Raw genomic sequence first — 22,582 nt, 5'->3', positions numbered from 1 at the left:
TATCCTGCAACATATGAAAAAAAAAAAAGAAATAGTAAAGAAAGAAAGGGGTAAGGAGAGAAGGAAGAAAAGGAATGGTTAGTTAGAAAATAGACGGAAAATAAATTTTTTGTAAATGGGGTAAATTAGAGTAGTAATCAACAAGTGAATAGTGAACGCGGTTTTGTCGATCATAAATGGTCTCATCTTTGAATATCTCTTCATCATGGCTTCTTCTTCTTTGAAATACAACCTTTTTGCTAGTTTCTACGGACAAGGCTTGCGCCAGACTTTTATGAGCCATTTATGCAGGCAGTTAAACGAAAATGGGATTACAATGTTCACCAATCAAGATCTCGTGAGAGGCGAACCCATCCTACCTTCTCTCATACAAAGGATCAGGGAATCCAGGATCTCGATCGTGGTGCTGTCGCAGAAATATGCTTCTTCTAGCTCGTGTTTAAACGAATTAGTAGAGATCTTGAGGTGCAGAGAAAATATGGGGCATATAGTGATGACCATCTTCTACCGAGTTGATCCTTCTCATGTTCGGAACCAGACCGGTGATTTTGGTAAGATTTTCGTGGAAACATGTGCTGATAAAACAGAGGAGGAGAGGCGAATGTGGAGTCAAGCTTTGACCGATGTGGGCAACATTGCCGGGGAATACTCCCTTAACTGGTTTGTTTCTTTCTTGCTTCGTTCAATTGGTTATTTCTTAAATCCCATTTGGAAAAGTTTATTATGAATCTACAAAATCATCTCTGTTTTATTAAGGATAAATATCCACAATGAGACTTTAAATATAATATATATAAAGTCTAGTTACTATCAATTAGTTTTAATTTGGAAAATTTAATATGACCTTGACCTATATTATCAGGTCCAAAAGTATCATCCTAAATACCTTAAACCTCTAGTTAATACAATCTTTCTGACTGGGTATAAACCTTCGCGACCAACGAGTATAAATGTTCTAAAGGTTTGAGATTTTTAGCCGTGATTTTTCTTTCTCACTTGTCAGGGACAACGAATCGAAGATGATTGAAAAGATTGTTAGAGATGTCTCAGACAAACTAAATGCTACAATTTGGACCAAAACCGGGTATTCCACTGGAATGGCCTTCCTCGTCGTCATCAATTTGCTCCTGGAGATTGCATCAGCGGGTGCAGACCAGCTCTCTTCAACTCGCAAGCCTTATTTCGCAAAAGTCTCCTTACTGATGTCATTTCTCTCTCTTATCCTATCCACCCTTGACTTCACTTACAAAATCCGAGCCCATAAAGCTCGTTTCCGATTCAAGTGGCCTATTCCTTGTTTCTACTATCCATCACGTGGCTACAACAGAATCTTTGGTAGTTCCACAGATGCTATCTTATTTTTCTGTGTTATTGGTCAGTTAATAGTGTCCACGATCAATTGTAGCTTTACTGACAGACGACGAGACGGTCCCATCAAAGTATCAGTCTGGCCTCTCGTCTTTGCTATTGGTATGGTAGTCTCCAAGTTCATGGAGAAACCAACCATTTCCAAGGAGAGTTAACTCTCTCAAAAATGTATTATTGATTGCTTTAAAATAGTAAAGAACAAAGACAAGAGGTTGGATTACATGTTAATTTAGTAGGAACTTGTTAGAGCGTCTCTCCTATGTTTCTATGAACATCGACATTCTTTTTTTTTTTTGAACACGACTTAATTTCATTAAACTTCAATGTTTTTGGGTACAACCGTACAACTAGAGGGAATCAAACATCCTCTTTGATCATAAGCATAAACTACATAAGCAAACGAAGCTAAAATAGATAAGTCTTCATGAGAAGATGACAGCGAATTCAAAGCAAAGCTTGAATGCGTCGATAAGAGCTTCACGACAAAGTAGGAGAGCTGAAAGTTAGTCACAAGTGACATTGAGACCCAGTTTTCACCAACGAGATAAACCGAAGTAGTCTCGCTTGCATCTTCAGGCCCCATACAGACCGCTACATAAGATAACAAGACGGTGTAAAAGCTGGAACACTTACCCGACGTAGAAGCCGAGAAGTCTTCTCCTTTCATAGAAAGGAAGTATGGGAATGAAATCGAACATGGAACATGACTTGGTGAACCCACCAATAACTTCTTCATGAAGTAGATATATGGCAATGCGTACAAATCACAGACGTCGGTGAATCCACCGAAAATCTTTACAAATCTAGTCATACAGTTTAAGACCATACATGCTATAATCGTGTCTCTCACCACGACTCTGTTTTTTAATTGACTAGTAAAAAAGCTGACCTTTACCATAAGTTTAGTGGGCCAAGCCCAAAAGAAAGTAAACGAGGCCCAATGTCAGCTGAAAGGCCCAAAATGCACTCGTAACCTAGGCTGAACTTTCCGCCGCCGTTGAAGGAGCTATCACTGAGACTGCTTTGTCGACGGCCAACCAGGCTACGGAGGAGACTAAACGCAGGCATCATCATCATGGGAAACGAGAGGGATAAGAAGTTTCTGAAACTCTTCAGATCAAGCCAAGGGCTGCTTCCAGATCTGGTGTCGGATGGAGTAAGGGGCGCCTCAAACGGTGGATGAAAGAGCTCGTCGGTTCCCGGAGACAGGAAGAGATGCCTTCTTTGAGAATATGGAGTCCTCACCGGAATTTGAACAGAGGAAGCGCTGGCGCCCAAGGATGTTCGACAGTCACCTGTAAAGAAAACGTCGGGGCTTTTACCCGAAAAGCATTGAACAGCAGCAGCGGAGGAAACTTCCAGACTCAATGCTGATGAGAAGACCAACCAGAGGGCAAGTAAGGCCGATAGAGGTGGTTCTATGAATCTTCTTATCTATCTCCGTCGCATAGAGCTTCGGATCTTCCCTCCACCGCATAATAACAGCTTTATGAACGGTGAAACACAAAGTAAAAGGTATGAAAAGAACATAGCTATGAAGAGGAGGCATAGGTGAACCGGTGACTGTGAGTCCCGGCGCCGGCGAGAAATGCCTTCACCGGCGCCAGAAAGGAAGTCATAATGGGTGTTTCGATTACTGTGTCTGGGAGCATCTCGAACATCGACATTCATTGTAGCATTTACAGCAGTAAAAAAAGTGCTTACGTAAATTACGCTTTGGTCACATCTTCAGCATTTCCAGATAAATGGCAATGGTAAGCCCTAGACTTGAGAGACAATGATTTTGAAAAGCCATATCCAAAAACAGTGCTCCCTGAAATACTTGCGACGTACGCAAATAGATTGAGCTCAAACTAAGGGGAGCATTTAATCTGTGCCTTATTCCTGAGCGTTTCTCATTTGATAAGTTTTTTATTTATTTTGTATGTAAGCCTTTTAAAACCCAAGAAAACATAGCAAATGGCAAGACTTTCTGTTATTTTGATGTTTTATCGAAGAGCAATAAAATTTGCAAAATCAAGGTTCTAATAATCCTTGACCTCTAAAACAAATAAGACTTAATTAATCACTTGTGCCAGATGTTAGCTCCTCTCTTTACCTGTTTTTTTTTCTGTCATAATAGCTTTTGCTTCCGTTAAGCAGCCTTCTGGCTGGCTATTATTTTAAACCATATGAAGCTAATAAAACATGAAGTTGACACATTTGTTGTCTGAAGCAGAACACAGAGTTGTTTTTGGACGACTCATTCTTACAATAAAGAAGGTATATATTGATGTATTAGGATTGTATTTAGTAAGCATATCGAACGTCAAAATTTTCTGAGATAACTTAGAAAACAAGTATATTGATTCTTATTAACTATACAAGACACACTACAAGAAAACAGCGGCATACTGAGGGAAAAAATCGTCGGTATGTCGTCGGAATAACGCTATTCCGACGACATACCGACGAAAAAAGTCCTCGAAAAATACTCCTCGGAAATTCATCTTTCCTCGGAAATCCCTCGGAAATTTCCGACGGAATTCCGAGGAAATGAATTTCCTCGGAATATACCGACGGAATTCCGAGGAAATGAATTTCCTCGGAATATACCGACGGAATTCCGAGGAAATGAATTTCCTCGGAATATACCGACGGAATTCCGAGGAAATGAATTTCCTCGGAATATACCGACGGAATTCCGAGGAAATGAATTTCCTCGGAATATACCGACGGAATTCCGAGGAAATGAATTTCCTCGGAATATACCGACGGAATTCCGAGGAAATGAATTTCCTCGGAATATACCGACGGAATTCCGAGGAAATGAATTTCCTCGGAATATACCGACGGAATTCCGAGGAAATGAATTTCCTCGGAATATACCGACGGAATTCCGAGGAAATGAATTTCCTCGGAATATACCGACGGAATTCCGAGGAAATGAATTTCCTCGGAATATACCGACGGAATTCCGAGGAAATGAATTTCCTCGGAATATACCGACGGAATTCCGAGGAAATGAATTTCCTCGGAATATACCGACGGAATTCCGAGGAAATGAATTTCCTCGGAATATACCGACGGAATTCCGAGGAAATGAATTTCCTCGGAATATACCGACGGAATTCCGAGGAAATGAATTTCCTCGGAATATACCGACGGAATTCCGAGGAAATGAATTTCCTCGGAATATACCGACGGAATTCCGAGGAAATGAATTTCCTCGGAATATACCGACGGAATTCCGAGGAAATGAATTTCCTCGGAATATACCGACGGAATTCCGAGGAAATGAATTTCCTCGGAATATACCGACGGAATTCCGAGGAAATGAATTTCCTCGGAATATACCGACGGAATTCCGAGGAAATGAATTTCCTCGGAATATACCGACGGAATTCCGAGGAAATGAATTTCCTCGGAATATACCGACGGAATTCCGAGGAAATGAATTTCCTCGGAATATACCGACGGAATTCCGAGGAAATGAATTTCCTCGGAATATACCGACGGAATTCCGAGGAAATGAATTTCCTCGGAATATACCGACGGAATTCCGAGGAAATGAATTTCCTCGGAATATACCGACGGAATTCCGAGGAAATGAATTTCCTCGGAATATACCGACGGAATTCCGAGGAAATGAATTTCCTCGGAATATACCGACGGAATTCCGAGGAAATGAATTTCCTCGGAATATACCGACGGAATTCCGAGGAAATGAATTTCCTCGGAATATACCGACGGAATTCCGAGGAAATGAATTTCCTCGGAATATACCGACGGAATTCCGAGGAAATGAATTTCCTCGGAATATACCGACGGAATTCCGAGGAAATGAATTTCCTCGGAATATACCGACGGAATTCCGAGGAAATGAATTTCCTCGGAATATACCGACGGAATTCCGAGGAAATGAATTTCCTCGGAATATACCGACGGAATTCCGAGGAAATGAATTTCCTCGGAATATACCGACGGAATTCCGAGGAAATGAATTTCCTCGGAATATACCGACGGAATTCCGAGGAAATGAATTTCCTCGGAATATACCGACGGAATTCCGAGGAAATGAATTTCCTCGGAATATACCGACGGAATTCCGAGGAAATGAATTTCCTCGGAATATACCGACGGAATTCCGAGGAAATGAATTTCCTCGGAATATACCGACGGAATTCCGAGGAAATGAATTTCCTCGGAATATACCGACGGAATTCCGAGGAAATGAATTTCCTCGGAATATACCGACGGAATTCCGAGGAAATGAATTTCCTCGGAATATACCGACGGAATTCCGAGGAAATGAATTTCCTCGGAATATACCGACGGAATTCCGAGGAAATGAATTTCCTCGGAATATACCGACGGAATTCCGAGGAAATGAATTTCCTCGGAATATACCGACGGAATTCCGAGGAAATGAATTTCCTCGGAATATACCGACGGAATTCCGAGGAAATGAATTTCCTCGGAATATACCGACGGAATTCCGAGGAAATGAATTTCCTCGGAATATACCGACGGAATTCCGAGGAAATGAATTTCCTCGGAATATACCGACGGAATTCCGAGGAAATGAATTTCCTCGGAATATACCGACGGAATTCCGAGGAAATGAATTTCCTCGGAATATACCGACGGAATTCCGAGGAAATGAATTTCCTCGGAATATACCGACGGAATTCCGAGGAAATGAATTTCCTCGGAATATACCGACGGAATTCCGAGGAAATGAATTTCCTCGGAATATACCGACGGAATTCCGAGGAAATGAATTTCCTCGGAATATACCGACGGAATTCCGAGGAAATGAATTTCCTCGGAATATACCGACGGAATTCCGAGGAAATGAATTTCCTCGGAATATACCGACGGAATTCCGAGGAAATGAATTTCCTCGGAATATACCGACGGAATTCCGAGGAAATGAATTTCCTCGGAATATACCGACGGAATTCCGAGGAAATGAATTTCCTCGGAATATTCCGAGGAAATTCATTTCCTCGGAATTCCGTCGGTATATTCCGAGGAAATTCCGAGGAAACCCAAATGTTTTCTTGTAGTGAAAATAGCGGCACATACAATCGTGTAATACAAATATATATAAAACTTCATAATCATTTGACTGGATCATAGACCAAGAAGTGCGAACACCCAAGTTGCCATGGCTGTAATGAAAATTCTCCTATATATTTTGTTTCCTGCAACATAAAATAAGCCAAAAATATTAATCTTTGGGTTTAAGTTGCTTATTACATATCAAATACCCATAAGCCATAGCAGAGGGCGAGGCCATGTATGTATACGCATAGTGCATATCACAAAAGAATTTGTATACTAAGTTACTAACCATTTATAACGCCAAGACTCGGTTGCAAAGCGGAGACGTTATACATGACAAGACATTTAGGAAAGATGATCTGAGCCAAACGAGCATGGCTGCAACACTCAAAGAAATCTTCTACAGCAAGTCTCAAGCATTCAGTGCAGTTTCTTGGATCAAGATCAGGACTACACTGGACCAATGCCTCTAAATCATACGAACCTTCCAATTGAGTCACATGTTCTCGATCCTCAGCAAAATATGGAATTGGTGACGACAAAGAAGACGAGAAGGCTCTGAGGATAAGCTCGTATATTTTTCCAGGAAGTGTTTGATTGAAAAAGTCAGAAGAACCCAAATAACTGGACGGAGAGTATCTACGAATGGCAGGTGTATCCTCTACGAGTGTGAAGAAAGAAACGTTCGAGTATTGAACTATACACTCGTCATAGAATATGGAAGCTCCTTTATGAGAATTGCAAGTTTCAGCGACGCTTAACGTTGCGGCATGGATACAATTTGAACAAGATGTTCTGTTGATGTCTCCTCTGCAGAGGAACATGCCATAGACTGTGTTTGGGCTTGGACCGACCGTGACGTTGGAATAGCTTTCGAGGGAAGAACGGTCGCGAAGAGTGGAGAGGAGACTATCGCGGTTTGATCGATACGAGCTAGTTCTAGTGAAGTTGTCAGATAATTGGTTGCAATCGGTAAGCATTTGTACGGACTCGGACATGGTTTGGAGGGAGAATAAGAGGGAGCAAAACAGAGCCGTAGCAAAGTGTGCAATGATTTTCATCATTTTTGTGTTCTTTCTTGATTTTTAGACTTGTGAGAAAGAACAAAACAGAGCACATTTATATAAAGAAAGAACAAAACAATGCACATAGATGTCTTTTTCGAAACAATTCAACAAGTACTGTATATTACATATAACGTGGTTGACCAACTCACAAGGTAAATCGGCATATAACAATTATTATTTTAGTTGAATTCCACATTTTTGTATAATATAGTATAATAAAGTATTAAACTAGTAATTATCTTTGCAGGTCCTTGAGATCAGATGAAACCAAAGGCAAAAGATAAAATTGAAACATTGGTTTTGTCAAAGATCTGATGCAAAACATAAGACTTGTTCCATCATTTTTTGGGGTAAAAAGGAAAATCTCAATATATAGGTTCATGGTCCTTTCGGTCTAGACTCTAAACCAAAATCCAGTGAGTAAACATTTTTATAAGAGTTCCAAAAACACAGAGTTTCGATCGCCCTTCCTTCAAAAGACTCAAACACATTACAGTGGTATTATTCAATTATGTACTTTAATAGAGTTTAGATTTAAACACAATCCACTGTTATTCGAATGATGATTGTAAATTCTATTTTAAAATCTAATGTTATTCAATGAATGATTTAAATTCAGTTTTTAAAATCTAGTGTTATTCAACTTTTAAGGATTTCAAATTTTTTTGTATTATGGATTGATTTCAAATAATTTCTTATAGAATCTCATGAATAAATGATTGAACTCAAAATCCAATGCATACTGCAGAAATTTTAGAATCTATCAATTTAAACTATTTTAAAATTTTAAAATTTGATAGATTAATAATTAATTTTAAATCACTAATTGAATAACACCCCTGCATCTTTCGGTTTTATTTATAACTTTTTTTCTTTTCAGTGTTGATGTCACTACTATGTTTGACTATAATATGAACTCTTGGTATCGCCAATCTATCCAGCATCAAAATAGATTTTATGATCAATAATCAAAATAAATAAAGTTTTACTTTAGTCAAAATGATTTAATTTGTAGAAAAGCTCATCTGATAATTTGGTCTCATTTTATTTTATTAGTTATTGAAACATTGTGAAAATATCTAATGAAAATGCTCTAATGAATGATCGAAATCCATAACAATATTCCTTTTGTCTTCTTCCTTTCTCTTTCATATCTTTTCTTTGATCTTCTTCTTCTTCTTCACTTATCTCCATCGACAGACTCAATCCTCAATTAAGCAGAGCAGTTGGAGAATTCGGGAATGTAAAGACAGTGTGTTCTAGGACTATAATTCCCCTGTATCCCCAGTGGTGCCTTTGCTAAACGGATTGTCTCGAATCTTATGGATAAACTTAAACAGAAAAAAAAATATTATGGTCATGTGGTGACATTTCGCATATATGGTAGTGGTATTAAAGCTGAGCATAAGGAAGCTTTCCAGAGGATGAGTATTGATCTTATAGATGTACCTCTCCGGGGAAAAACGACAATCTGGATTACAAACACTGAAAAGCTGGAGCAGAAGTTGAATGGAGTTAATAAGAGAATGATTGTGGACATGTTATCTGGACAAAGGAAACCGTCCTCCTACGATCGTGGTAATCATTCCAAAAACAAATATTTTGCCGTTTGCACTGAAAGTTCGGCAGAAGAAGGTTACAACATTATGTCAGCATATCCAATAGAAGTTCTTGGGGAGAAAATATACATCTGGGAAGTCAACTGAAGCCATATTTTGTGAAGCTTTGTTATCACCAAAATTGGAAGTTTAGTTATGTTTTCAAAATTGACAAGTGGTACTCGTCTAGTGAACATGATGTGTATTCATCTCATCTTGCTTCCTCTTTCTGTTATGCTCTTATCATTCATGTGTTGTGATTGATGGAAGCCTTATGTTCTTGAACAAACTCAATATGTCTGCTTATTTTCTTTCGTCCAGGTCAACATTTACTCTTTCTTTTGTTTTATCACCAAATTGCTATGCAAAAAGTGCTCTAATGTTGCACAACTATTTGTTAACTAATGTATAGAGTTAATTAATACGTTTCACAAAATTGAGAGTTAATTCGATTCTCACTAAAAAGTTAGAAAGAGAAAACATATTTTTTCTATAGTTCGTGACACCTGTTTCTTAACTATGATGTTTAGTTTGTTTAAAAGATATCTATGATGTTTAGTTTGTGGTTTTGATTTCCACTCTATCTTGCTATTTGATATACTTTTAGACTTAGTTTATAACACATTGTTAATTATCTATTGCAACCACAAATTTGTTAGGATTTGAAACTTTCAAGAAGTTGAAGTTATACATGATACTAATTTTAGACTTGCATATGTTTTATACATATCTTAAACTATCTTTACATATTCCAATATAGATACATGTTATTTGGAATGAATAATCAGAAGCATGTAACATAACAATTAATTGCAACTTACATCGGAGGAAAAAAAAACTGGTTTATCAAAAGACTACTTCAAACCATAAACTTCACAGCAAACACAATTCATAAAACTTAAAACCTTGTGTGGTAAACACTAGAGAAAACGAACCTTTTGATTCGAATAAAGATAAGAATTGAATTTTACTTTGCTAACTATCTATGGCAACAACAAAATTGTGAGGATTTGATTTTTTTTCAATATGTTAAAATTATACACGATAGTAAATTTAGACTTGCAAATGTTTTATATATCTGAGATGCTATATATACATACCCACAGCTATACATGTTACTGGAATAAATGATCAAAGCAGATAACTCAACAATTAATTGTAACTCACATCTTAAAAAAAGGCTGGTCTTATCATAAATTAATTAAAATCATAAATTTCACAGCATAACGTAATTCATAAAATTTACAAACATCTTATACAATAAAGGAGAGTTGTCTCTCTCCTCCTTCCTCCACATCACCATCTAGCATGGGGCAATTTGTGACACATGTCCTCTCCTCTTTACGTGATCACTGAGAGTTTTTTTCAAAACTTTTTGGGCTACTAATTTTTATTTTTCTGTGGGCTCTTACCAACTGGCCCATCTTCTTTAGGGTTTCTAGCTCCTGCGATCAGGATTCGGCTCCTCCACTCGCTCTTCGTCTCTTTGAAAGTCAGAGGAGAGACTCTGTAAGTTCTAACGTCGTATGTTTCTTCTTTCAGTCTCATCATTTATTGCTTACCCACTACTCATCCCACTCTCTCTGAATTAAACATCATCATTATCATCAATGGTAGCCGCTTGAGACTCTCAACTATAAAACGGTCCCTTCTCTGCGATGAATAGCCACAGTTATACGGGATCCCTAATATGTTTTTCCTGGATGAGAAGGTAAGTCCGGCGAGCTCTGTCTTCGTTTTTATAGATTCTTACATAGATTACGAGTCCTCTCTTGGAATTCAATTACGTTTTCTCCCCATGAAGACTATGTCTTTGGTTTTATCTTCTATCTAAGTCATATGGAGTTTGCGTCTCCGACTACGTAACGCTTTTACTTTTTCGCCATAGACCACCATATGTGCACCTTGGACGACGTTACCATTATATTTCAGTTAAGTGATTGCTCTTGATGACTTCATTCAATCCAAGCAGCTCACTATTTGCTCATCCATTCATCTTCTCTGCCTTCATTAGATATTTTATTCAGTATATATATTCACCCGTAGGGCGTCTTAGCCACAACTCATCATTTTGCAGTCTACCTTTCTAACCATTAAATCATTAGTTCTAGATTTTTTTTTTGGATTTCAGAGTCCCAGATTCTCATGTCCTGCAAATTCCAATTGTTTATTATATTCCTGTGAAAAAAGAGACTGATGATTGTTTTGAACAAAAGCTTCGCAAATAAAGTTTCAAGTTTCAATCTTTATCCTTTTTCTCTCCTTAATACTATAAATATGGCTTTTTCTCCAAATTAGTAAAATGATGCTAAGTGGTCACGGTAGCGGTTGATGCATCTTTTTCTATTTTATTAAGGCTTTGTTTAATTAGACTTCATGATGATTTGTGTTTGGACTTGAGGAAAGAATCGTTCACATGTGCGTGACTGCCCAAAATTATGTTATGTATCTAAGCATAGATAAAATATTTTTCCCTCAAAGCTTGGTTTGTTTCCGTCACATCACAATCTTCATGTCCCATTTCTTCATTGAACAACTCTTCTATCTAAGTCATATGGATCTCGCGTCTCTATCTACTTTGAGAGTCATATATTGATATATATTAGATTAACTTTGTATTCCATCCTCTAGAATGAAGTTACCTTATACAGTGATACTTGTCTCCTCTTCATTTTTGTTCTCAGTTTCTTTTTCTGTGAATCAACTTGATATAAATTTTTCCTTTACACATGTAGATTGTTTTCCTGACTGGTGCTTAAAGATATAGCTCTGGTGTATTGAATTCTCTTTATGCAAGATTTACTCTCTTAAAAGGATAGCAGGTAAGATTAATTATTTCGATTTCAAGTATTCTTAGTTGTTAAATCTTTTAACTGTTTTTTACGTTGTAGCTTTAAAGGCGTTTTTGATGTTCGTTGTAATTTTAAGATGAAGGGTTTTTCAATTTTCAGACAAAGGTCATGACGGTTGGAAACTCGGTAGAGAGTTGCAAAGATGAGTCTAAGCCTCAAAACTGTTTTGAATAGAAGTGGGAAGATGCAGAGCCAAGGGCCCGGAAAATAGGAAGAAGATAACAATGTCCGTGAGCTGTTCTATGATACAAGAACCAGTGAGGACTCGGAAAAATAAAATGATGGAAACCATTCTTGTGGAGTTCTGATTGAGACTGGAAAGAAGCTACGATTTTATAACATCAATGCTAATAGTTGTTCTCCTGAGATAGTTTTCAGGCGTTTTATATAGACAAGCATGTTATAAGGAGAACACTTATCATGTTGTGAAAGGACATGTGTCCATGAAGGTGTGACAGTCCAGGAGAAGTTCAATATTCGTTGAGAAAGATTCTGTGTATTGTGCCTTTTTGGGGATTTGTAATATAAAGCTAACATATTCTTTGATTATTTTATTTCATTTAATTATGTGATCTATATATGTTTAACAAAGTTTTTGATGGTACTATGTAATAAAAACTGAGACCGGAACGTTTGATGAGATATGAGTTATAGGCTTTCATTCAATACAAATCCAACACAAAAATTACAGGATAGATTCACTATCGATGAAAAGAAAAGCAAATTTCAATCAACATGTATATTTGTTTGGTTCATCTTGATTTCTAGATTATTAGTGGTTACATTATATTTAAATTTTTTTTTGTTTAGTTACGTTTCGCTCATATTAATTTTTTGATTAAATTATTTGATATAAAGCGGTATGTAACTAAAGTAAACAAAACTTCCAACAAATAATTTGTTATTACACAGTTTGGCTCATACTTTGAAGTATCATGTTTTATTAGTTTATAAAATACTAATTTTTAAAAATATATTAAATATCAGAGAAAAAATTTCAACATATAATCTTGTTATTAAATAGAGTTCATCAAAAGCTATAATAATTAACAAAACATAATCAGTAAAACATTAATTGACTTTTCATTCAAAATATAATTATTCCCTCAAACAAATATATATTCTAAAACATCATTTTCTGTTAAATTAAAATATACTAATTATTATTTTGATATTATTGAAACTATTTATATAGTACTTAAAAATTAGGTTTAATTATTTTATTAAATTTCTCTATTATATTTTTATTGATTTAGTTTGCACGTGGATTAATTTATTATCATGTAAAGAATTTTAAACTTGAGAGTTCTTGAAATAAATATTTTTTTATTAATTTAAACTTCTGATTTTCTTTTCTTAATTCAAAGTAAAAAGAAAAGAAAAGAAAATGCCATTACATTTTTCTGAATCACTTCTGTTACTTTTGTATTATGTATACAAAATGATGAATGTTACTGTTATTCTTAATTCAAACCAAAAAATATTTATTGAAAAAAACAATATGTTCTCAAAAACTCTGTTTATTATTTGTTAGTTTATGGTATTGCTTTTTATTTAGAATAGTTTATATAATGTTTCATAAAAATTAAAAAATTCATATAAAATAACTTTTAGTATAATATCCCGCCCGTAGGGCGGACTAACCACTAGTATGCAATAAACACTTATACTACTACAATTCATTAAATTTACATGCTTATGCTATAAACAATTATCGAGGCAACAACAAACCCTTGATGAAGGCGATGTATTTTAATCGACATCTCAAGAAACAAAACAGGGCGTGCTACCCATGCGCCACACCTTATCTATCTCCCTCGCACCTTCGCTCGAACTCCGACATCAGCTTTTCCTCGCCTCTCCGGCGCCTCTAGGTGTTGTGAGAGGGCGCCGTTGCTCCCGTCTAGTCCACCTCCGCTTCCGTCATGGGTTTGGTTAGGGATTTTGTCGATCATTTTTCTCTGCAATCATCAATTTGGATATGATAGATTTATAAGTTTACAAAAAGACTCATAAACATATTTCTATTCTGCTATAAGAAAACATATTTTCAAAATAATTTAACCATAACAAACAGATTTGTAAATACACAGTTTGTAAATACTCAAGTATTGGACCCGATTGGTAATGACTGTAGCTTTAAAATTTTTGCTGTAGAAAAAAATCTGTAGACTTTTTGCCGTGGCTTTAAATTTTATTGCTGTAGAAATTTATGGAAAGCACTAAACAATTGCTTTGAATATTTGGCTCTGCAGAGCACTTGCACAGCTGTAAGTTCTTTCAAAAGCTGTGATTTAAAAAAAAGAATTAAATCTTGATTGCTCTGAATTTGATGCTGTAGAAATAAATAGGACCGTAGACAGCACCTACAGCAACTACCAATCACCCCCATTGTTACCTGCTCTGAACTTTTCTTTGTTGAGGAACTAATTAGACTTTGAAACATGAGTACGCATAAGTACTATCTTCAACCTTTTTTAACTATCATCAATCTGAATCATGCAAAATGAATTTGAAAGTATTAAATTGAGAAGAAGAAAATTGAATCTGAATAAGGGGGAAACATAAACTTATATAGATTTTTTTGCTATGCACACACAAAAAAAAAGACGATGAAGAAGAAGAAGAGATTCACCTAGGCGAAAGTTTAGATTCAATCTAAGATCGAAAATATGCACATAAAAAAAAAACAAAATCTCTCTCTTTCTCTCTATTCCTTGTGAATGATATGTTATGGTTAAGAAGGAAGATAGAGAGGAGAGAGGCCAAACACACAAAGTTAGGGATTTTTTTATTTATAATAATTTGTATCAAACTCCAGTTCTTCTTTTATTGATCAATACATACAAACATCAAAATCAAACATCATTTTTAAAACCATATTCACATCATTTTTGGTTTTGGATCTTAGAACATAACAGACATTAAAGGAAATAAAATTATTTTAATCCAAATTTCATCAAATGTGCTCATAAATTCACAATTGTGAACATCAAAGCTGCCATTGTTATAGCAATTCTCCCGAATATTTCGTTTCCTGCCACAAAATAAAAATAAGATTAGAGCCAACCCTTATGAATAATATATAGTTTTTTCTTCAAAAATAATATGTTTAGTTATATGTCATAGTTTCTTTTCTTTTAACAAAATGGAATATCATATGCAGGACTAGATCTAAAATTTTGAGGGCTAGAAACATTTCTTAAAGAACTTTAATAATTTTTCCCCATAATTTGGAGACCTACACCTATGTAAAAACCCTTCAAATTTTTTGGAGGTCAAGACTAAAGTTTCACTAGCCAGCCTATCCCCGCCCAGATCCGACCCTGATCATATGTTCAAAACAAAACATAAAATAGATAATACAAAAATATGATCACCTTTAATAACGTTAAAAGAAAACGAGCCGCTAAGACTTGGAACGTCCTGTGGCCGCCTGAAAAGCAGCGGCGGTGGCGGTTGCGACAAAGTAGGAGGCGGGGAAAACAGAGCCGGTGAAGGTGGCAGTGGCGGTGGAGGCGGCAGAGATAGAGGAGGCGGAGACAACGGTGGCGATGGCGATGGCAAAGCAGAGGTTTGATACCTCAAAAGACATTTAGGAGTAAAGATCAGAGCCGAGCTTGGCGAACCGCAGCAAGTTGAAACTCTTAATAGCGCAAATCTGAGACAAACGGTACAGTTAAACCGATCAAGATCAGGACTACACTGAACCATTGACTCAAACTCATAAGAGCCCTCTGCTTGCGTCACACGTTCTTGATCTTCCACAAAATAAGGAACCAAAGAGGACGAAGATATGTTGAGAATCAGTTGGATGAATTTATCAGCTAGTGTTTCATTGAACGTATCCGAGTTTGGAGCGGAGCGAAGAGAGTAACGGACGATACTTGGTCTGACCTCAAGAACAGAGAAGAAAGAAACATTTGAGTATCGAACCATGCACTCTTCGTAGTATGTGACCGCTGCTTTGTTAAGACTACAGTTTGTAGCGATCTCGACTATAGCGGTTTGGACGCAGTCTGAGCAAGATGCTGCGGTGGTGTCTCCTCTACAGAGGAATGTGCCATGGAATTTGTTGGGACTGCGACCGACTGTGGCGTTAGAATAGGTTCCTAGTGAGGAACTGTCGCGGAGAGAGGAGAGTAGAAGGTCTCGGTTTGCTCCGTATGAACTGGTTTATGTGGAGTTGTCGGAAGGGTTGCAGAAAGTAACCATGTGTTCGGGTTGTGACACGGTTTGGTAAGAGAGCAGAGAGAGGATGAAGAAGAAAAACAGAGGAGTAGAGAGTGTAATTATGATTCTTGCCATTTTATTTGTGTGTGTATTCTAAACAGAGATGCTAGACAGACTTTATAGTAGAAAGAAGAGTTTTTGCTTGTTGAATATATTCAAAATAATTACTAAATAATGATGGTGTACTAATTATTCAGAGGAAGAATGTGCATGAAATATTTTTGTTTCTATCAGTGGTTGGTAGCTATCTTCACCAATTCAAAACCATCAAGTTGACACATTTGTTTAAATTAGTCAAATGTAGTAGAACAGAGACTTAGTCCTGCGATTTAGAATACAAGCATTTCTTTACTGATCTTATACGAATTCAGATAAAAACTATTATGTGAACTAATGTTGTTAGCGGAATCTTTATTAACACAATCATAAGCTTCTAACGTGTTTAAAAAAAAAATTTTAGAAGCGTTTTGGAAGCGAAGTTTCTACAAGGTTCCGATTCTGGTTCCGAATCGGGAAGCGGACGTCCGACGGAGCTTCCAACTCAGATGAATATCAGTATGATAATTATGATAAATCGACGACCGCGTAATTTTCTTTTGTAACTGTCATTTAATAGTTTTAACAGTTTGCATTTATGCATGGAAGTATGGAACCACTAGCTAGATTTGATGTATAATGTTTTATAAATGCGTAACCTAAAATTGCAGACTAGGATTTAGCGATATATTCGTTGTTAATCAATCCACCTACCACCGAATTTTTGCTAAATCAATCGATAGTGATTTCTTCAAAAAAAATTGTATACACTAAGGTTATGCAGCAGAGTTAATTATAGTAGATAGCAAAAGAGATGTAAAAGAGAAATTAATTATAATTTGAAACGTATCAACCTCCAGTTCTTCTTCTTTTATTGATCAGTACATACAAACATCAAAAGCAACATCAAAATGATTCAAAATCAACATGATTGCATGTTTCTTTTTAAAAAAGCAACATGGTTTTCTTTTCTTTGGATCTTAAGAGCACAATAAACACATGACAAATATAAAAGCAAATACAATTTTTTTTTCTTTTTTGTAACTGAAATACAAATTATTTCAATCCAAAATCATCAAATGTGTTCACAAATTGACAAGCGCAAACACCAAAGCTGCCATCGTAATAGCCATTCTCCCAAATATTTCGTTTCCTGCCACAGAAAAAAAAAATAGAATAAAATTAGAGCCTACCCTATCAATAATATTTGTAGTTAGATATCATAAACATCATATAAAAAATAGGATAATCATATGTCAACACAAAACAAAAATAGATAATACAAAACATGATCACCTTTAATAACATTAGAAAACGACCCGCTAAGGCTTGGAACGTCCTGTGGCCGCGTGAAAACCAGCGGCGGTGGTGGCGGTTGCGATAAAGTAGGAGGCGGGGAAAATAGAGCCGGTGACGGTGGAGGCGGCGGCAACGATAGAGGAGGCGGAGGCGATGGAGACAACGGTGGCGGTGATGACAAAGCAGAGGTTTGATACCTCAAAAGACATTTAGGAGTAAAGATCAGAGCCGAACTTGGCGAACCGCAGCAAGTTGAAACTCTTAAGAGCGCAAATCTGAGACAAACGGTACAGTTAAACCGATCAAGACCAGGACTACACTGAACCATTGACTCAAACTCATAAGAACCCTCTACTTGCGTCACACGTTCTTGATCTTCCACAAAATAAGGAACCAAAGATGACGAAGATACGTTGAGAATCAGTTGGATGAATTTATCAGCTAGTGTTTCATTGAACGTATCCGAGTTTGGAGCGGAGCGAAGAGAGTAACGGACGATACTTGGTCTGACCTCAAGAACAGAGAAGAAAGAAACATTTGAGTATCGAACCATGCACTCTTCGTAGTATGTGACCGCTGCTTTGTTAAGACTACAGTTTGTAGCGATCTCGACTATAGCGGTTTGGACGCAGTCTGAGCAAGATGCTGCGGTGGTGTCTCCTCTACAGAGGAATGTGCCATGGACTTTGTTGGGACCGCGACCGACTGTGGCATTTGAATAGGTTCCTAGTGAGGAGCTGTCGCGAAGAGAGGAGAGTAAAAGGTCTCGGTTTGCTTCGTATGAACTGGTTCGTGTGAAGTTGTCGGAAGGGTTGCAGAAAGTAACCATGTGTTCAGGTTGAGACACGGTTTGGTGAAAGAGCAGAGAGAAGAGGAAGAAGAAAAACAGAGGAGTAGAGAGTGTAATTATGATTCTTGCCATTTTATTTGTGTGTGTGTGTTCTAAACAGAGATGATAGACAGACTTTATAGTAGAAAGAAGAGTTTTTGCTTGTTGAATATATTCAAAATAATTAACAAAAAAAAGATGTTGTACTAATTATTCAGTGGAAGAATATGCATGAAATATTATTGTTTCTATCAATGATTGGTGGATATCTTCACCAATTCAAAACCATCAAGTTGACACATTTGTTTAATTAGTCAAATATAGTAGAACAGAGACTTAGTCCTGCGATTTAGAAGACAAGCATTTGTTTACTGATCTTATACGAATTCAGAGAAAAAAACTATTATGTAAACAATTATTGTAAACTTCCCGCCTTTGGTTTTTCTATTCATTCAAAATAATATCAAAAATGATAATGTTGTAACAATCCAGAGAGAGAACAAGTAAAGTATGAAATCATCAGAATGAACAAAAAATCATAATGTCAACGCATTTGTTAACTTGGGTGTCTGAAAACCAAAAACAGAGGATTAGGAATGGAGACTGTAGTAATGATTGATCCCACATTTTGTGTGTGTGTGTGTGTGTGTTTAACAAAACAGAGGAGATAAATAGAATCTATGGAAGAAAAATAGCTTTTTATTGTTTTTTTTTTTTTTTGAAACACAAAGAGCTTTTTATTGATAAACTCAAAATAACGATGTTTTACGAGACTTGTTTACATCCATGATTAGCTGAAAATCATAAAGTTGGGACGACACTTGGTTTATGACTCTTTAAGGAAAAACAAAGACCTTAGAACTACAAGATAAAAGACACAACTTTGATGCAGAGCGAGGAGCAAATTACTGCAGACTCATGGCGGCAAATGGAATACTTAAACCATTAACGGGAGGATGATAGGCTTGAGCTGCTGGAGTTATACTTTGAGCTCCAAGATTTGGTGTCCCAAACATCATAGGATAAGGCTGAGCTGCTGGAGTTGTTGTAGCTTGAGTAACACCAAACCTCATAGGATAGGGCTGAGCTGCAGGAGTTGTTGTTGTACCTTGAGCTCCCAGATTTGGTGTTCCAAACATCATCGGATAGGGCTGAACTGCTGGAGTTGCTGTTGCACCTTGAGCAGCAAGATTGTGTGTCCCAAACATCATAGGATAGGCTTGAACTGCTGGAGCTGTTGCTGAACCTTGAGCAGCTAGATTTGGTGTTCCAAACATCATAGGATAGAGCTGAACTGCTGGAGTTGCTGTTGCACCTTGAGGAGTAAAATTTGTACCAAATATCACAGCATAGGCTTGGACCGCTGGAGCAGTTGTTGCACCGTAAGCAGCAAAATTTGGTGTGCCAAACAGCAAAGGACAAGAACCATAGGTAGATAAGAACAACCCGGGAAGAGATGCCGCAAATGATGGAGGATTTGTGGTGGTACCGTTCAAGCCCAAGGGACTAGAAGGAGAGGAGCTACTCGTGGCTCCACACGCTGTGCATCCAGATGCTGGGGAAGAAACACCAGCGGGTCTCTGAACAGCAGTGGGGAAGGTGTAGCCAAAAGGAAAACCAGTCATGTCTCCGTGCGGTTGAACAATTGTTCTCATCTGAGGACGACGATGAGGTATGCTTGGAGAAGCAAATAACGACTGTGATACCGTTGGTGAGGAAAAGGGAGATGTATGAGCAGCAGGAAACCACCCAAACCCACCTGGAACATGAGAGTAGTCAGTCAATTAGAGAAAAATCTAAAACAGAAAATGCTATACATTATGTATTAAAGATTTGAGTAGTGAGTTAGTTAGTTACCTTTGTCTCCCTTTTTGTAATCTTCCCACCTCAGTTCTTCATGACTTTTATGTCCATGTGAGTTGGAAGCAGATATGGAAATAATCTGCTTGCCCGGACCTCCAGAATAATCAAGATCTGGTGTAGGTGCATAGCGAGGATACCTACTACCTTGTTCAGTTTCAACAGCAGCCCAAAATGGACTACGACCAGACACTGGTATAGTAGTTTGTGGGTTTGGTCCAAAAAGGTTAGAGGGATGTCTACCACCAAACGCTGGATGCAAATAGCTTCCGAATGGATTTTTTGGTGAAGAAAACTGATTTTGACCAAAATACCCTGAAGGAGCTGTTGGAGAGACACCAACATCAGGTCTGGCAAAAGTAGGAGCTTGCATTGGCCCTAATGTAGATGGTCCGGAAGGAGCAACTGATGTAAAAGCAGGAGCAAACTGGAATGTGGTTGGTGAAGAAGAACTGTTAGCTGGAGATGAAGTTGAGGATGCAGAAGCGGCGGATGTAGTGGTTGTGCCTAGAGATTGCACTGGTGCCGAACTAACCGATGTAACAGGAGGTGCGAAACTGAATGGCGAAGAACCGTTAACTGCGGAGGTGGAAGATGCACCGAAGAAAGATGATCTGTGAGCAGCAAATGCACCAAAACCAAAAGCAGTGCCTTGCATTGAACCGGAAGCAGCGGTAGGGGCAAGAGCTTGTGCTGGCTCGGAACTAACTGGTGGGAACTTGAAGATGGTTGAGTCATCAGACTGCGCTGGTTCAGGATTAACCGATGTGGTGACAGGAGGAGCGAATGGAGTCTCTGTTTCGGAACTTTGGTCTGAGGTTGAACCAAGAGCGGAAGAAAACTCATCGCCAAGAGCTTGCACTGGTTCGGAACTAACAGGAACTGAAGTAACGGATGAGCCAATCACATTGCTCGGTTCGGTTTCTTGAGTATTGGACATGCATAAAGTGCGATGCTGGACACACGTGTCGCAACCGCATAGCACTGGCTCAGAGACATCAATCCTCATTCTTGCTTCTCGATCTTCAAACTAATAAACAACAAAGACGAAAATTATATTAAAATCAATCAACAGATCAGAAACAGTCTTATAAATAAAAACTCAGAACCTTAATTACTTGCAACAGAGGCAACACAGATCGAATAAAGAAAACTCAGAAACCCTAATTACGAAAAGAAAATATCATCATCCAACCCAAATCAAAGATCAGAACTTTCATTACGAATAAGAATCCATCAGTGTTCACAAAGATCAGAACTTTTTGGCGGAAAAGAAATCAAATTCTGCAAAGGAACCATGATAAGTAAGAGATGGATAGAGAAAGGGGCACTTACTTTGGTAACGATTCGGATTCTGAGAAACTGAAATCAAGCTTTAGGGTTTGTAGAGACTGTATAGGGATGAGATGAAAAGGGATCTCTCTGCTTTCAGTTTATATAGGTGATGATTTCGTGATTTCCCCACGTCGCTTGTACGCTTCTTGAGTGTTCTTTCTTTCAGGCGTTGATTTCACGCCGGACGTTTCTTATAATCTTTTTTTTTTCTTTTAATTTATTTGAAATAGCTAAATTGTGCAAGTGTACTTGGGCTCTCTATGTGTTTGTTAATTATGGGCCTTACGGGCTGAACCTCCCCATCCAGTACTGAATAATATTGAAATGTTAACCTTCTTAGCGTTTACAACAAAATAGTATAAAAATGTACTATTTTGTTTTAATTAAACTTTCTCCCTAGAAATTTAATATAACTGAGATCAATAGGAAAAACACAAAAGTTGTTATATGATTTCAAGCACATGGTTAAAGACTTTTTAAGTGACTGAACATGAAAGCTCCTTCACATTCACCATATCTTCTCCTTACCTCTTCTTTTTCTTTGTGCTCAATTTTAATCTTTGTTTTAATCAATACATTTGGTACAAAGCATTTAACTTCACCAGAAATTATACCATATAATGCAGTTGAGTATCACTCTGGATCACTAAGTGGATCCAGTGCTACCTAGTGTACACTATTGTATTTTCGATCACAGTGAAAGCGACTTCATCCCACTACTCGGAATGAACCATCTTTTAGACTCCTAATTTAACATCGCTAAACACAAGAGAACAATAACATCGCTAAACACAAGAGAACAATAACACTCGACCGATTCCTAATTCTAAACAACCTATGGTCTTCTAATGATCCGAGTGTAGTATGTGTACCAAAGGTATCATCACCAAAGGCACGTTTCGGCCAAGCCTCATATACTCCGGCAATCACTATCCCAATCGAACATAAAGTCCGGGTTGAAAATCAGGCCTTGACGACGGCAACGAGATATGTACCACAAGTCGCAGCTTCAAAAGGAGCGGAGTTCCGTACCATCGCAACAATTACATGAGCGTT

General features: G+C 37.5%; 4 protein-coding genes, 1 long non-coding RNA gene and 1 pseudogene across 6 annotated transcripts; 2 read left to right on the top strand and 4 right to left on the bottom strand.

Annotated features, from left to right (window-relative positions):
• The first annotated feature begins 83 nt into the window (after positions 1-83).
• Positions 84-1,658, top strand: LOC106313922 (disease resistance protein RML1A-like). The gene is made up of 2 exons (XM_013751858.1): positions 84-660; positions 1,004-1,658. Exons 1-2 carry the CDS (start codon positions 206-208, stop codon positions 1,521-1,523), a joined length of 975 nt encoding a protein of 324 aa, XP_013607312.1. The 5' UTR covers positions 84-205; the 3' UTR covers positions 1,524-1,658.
• A 4,775-nt stretch (positions 1,659-6,433) lies between these two features.
• On the bottom strand, positions 6,434-7,513 carry LOC106317109 (putative cysteine-rich repeat secretory protein 5). Its single transcript, XM_013754963.1, has 2 exons — positions 6,707-7,513; positions 6,434-6,557 (listed from the first exon to the last, which is right to left on the bottom strand). The coding sequence occupies exons 1-2, from the start codon at positions 7,479-7,481 to the stop codon at positions 6,487-6,489; spliced, it is 846 nt and encodes a 281-aa protein (XP_013610417.1). The 5' UTR covers positions 7,482-7,513; the 3' UTR covers positions 6,434-6,486.
• Positions 7,514-10,556: 3,043 nt separating this feature from the next.
• Positions 10,557-12,459, top strand: LOC106317149. Of its 2 annotated transcripts, XR_001265066.1 has the most exons (4): positions 10,557-10,591; positions 10,700-10,793; positions 11,818-11,904; positions 12,034-12,459. It is a non-coding gene; the product is annotated as an uncharacterized LOC106317149 (long non-coding RNA). The 2 variants fall into 2 exon arrangements; XR_001265065.1 differs by having other exon boundaries at positions 10,569-10,793.
• Positions 12,460-14,766: 2,307 nt separating this feature from the next.
• Positions 14,767-16,301, bottom strand: LOC106317209 (annotated as a pseudogene).
• Positions 16,302-17,067: 766 nt separating this feature from the next.
• On the bottom strand, positions 17,068-18,455 carry LOC106317021 (cysteine-rich repeat secretory protein 9-like). Its single transcript, XM_013754880.1, has 2 exons — positions 17,500-18,455; positions 17,068-17,356 (listed from the first exon to the last, which is right to left on the bottom strand). Exons 1-2 carry the CDS (start codon positions 18,422-18,424, stop codon positions 17,289-17,291), a joined length of 993 nt encoding a protein of 330 aa, XP_013610334.1. The 5' UTR covers positions 18,425-18,455; the 3' UTR covers positions 17,068-17,288.
• Positions 18,456-19,075: 620 nt separating this feature from the next.
• On the bottom strand, positions 19,076-21,710 carry LOC106318688 (nuclear pore complex protein NUP98A-like). Its single transcript, XM_013756778.1, has 3 exons — positions 21,527-21,710; positions 20,189-21,221; positions 19,076-20,090 (listed from the first exon to the last, which is right to left on the bottom strand). The coding sequence occupies exons 2-3, from the start codon at positions 21,198-21,200 to the stop codon at positions 19,237-19,239; spliced, it is 1,866 nt and encodes a 621-aa protein (XP_013612232.1). The 5' UTR covers positions 21,201-21,221; positions 21,527-21,710; the 3' UTR covers positions 19,076-19,236.
• Between the last annotated feature and the right edge of the window lie 872 nt (positions 21,711-22,582).

This window comes from Brassica oleracea, chromosome C9 (assembly GCF_000695525.1).
Source record: "Brassica oleracea var. oleracea cultivar TO1000 chromosome C9, BOL, whole genome shotgun sequence".
Classification (NCBI taxonomy): domain Eukaryota; kingdom Viridiplantae; phylum Streptophyta; class Magnoliopsida; order Brassicales; family Brassicaceae; genus Brassica; species Brassica oleracea.
Note: the sequence above shows the minus strand (reverse complement) of the source record. Positions and strands in the feature narration are given on the sequence as shown.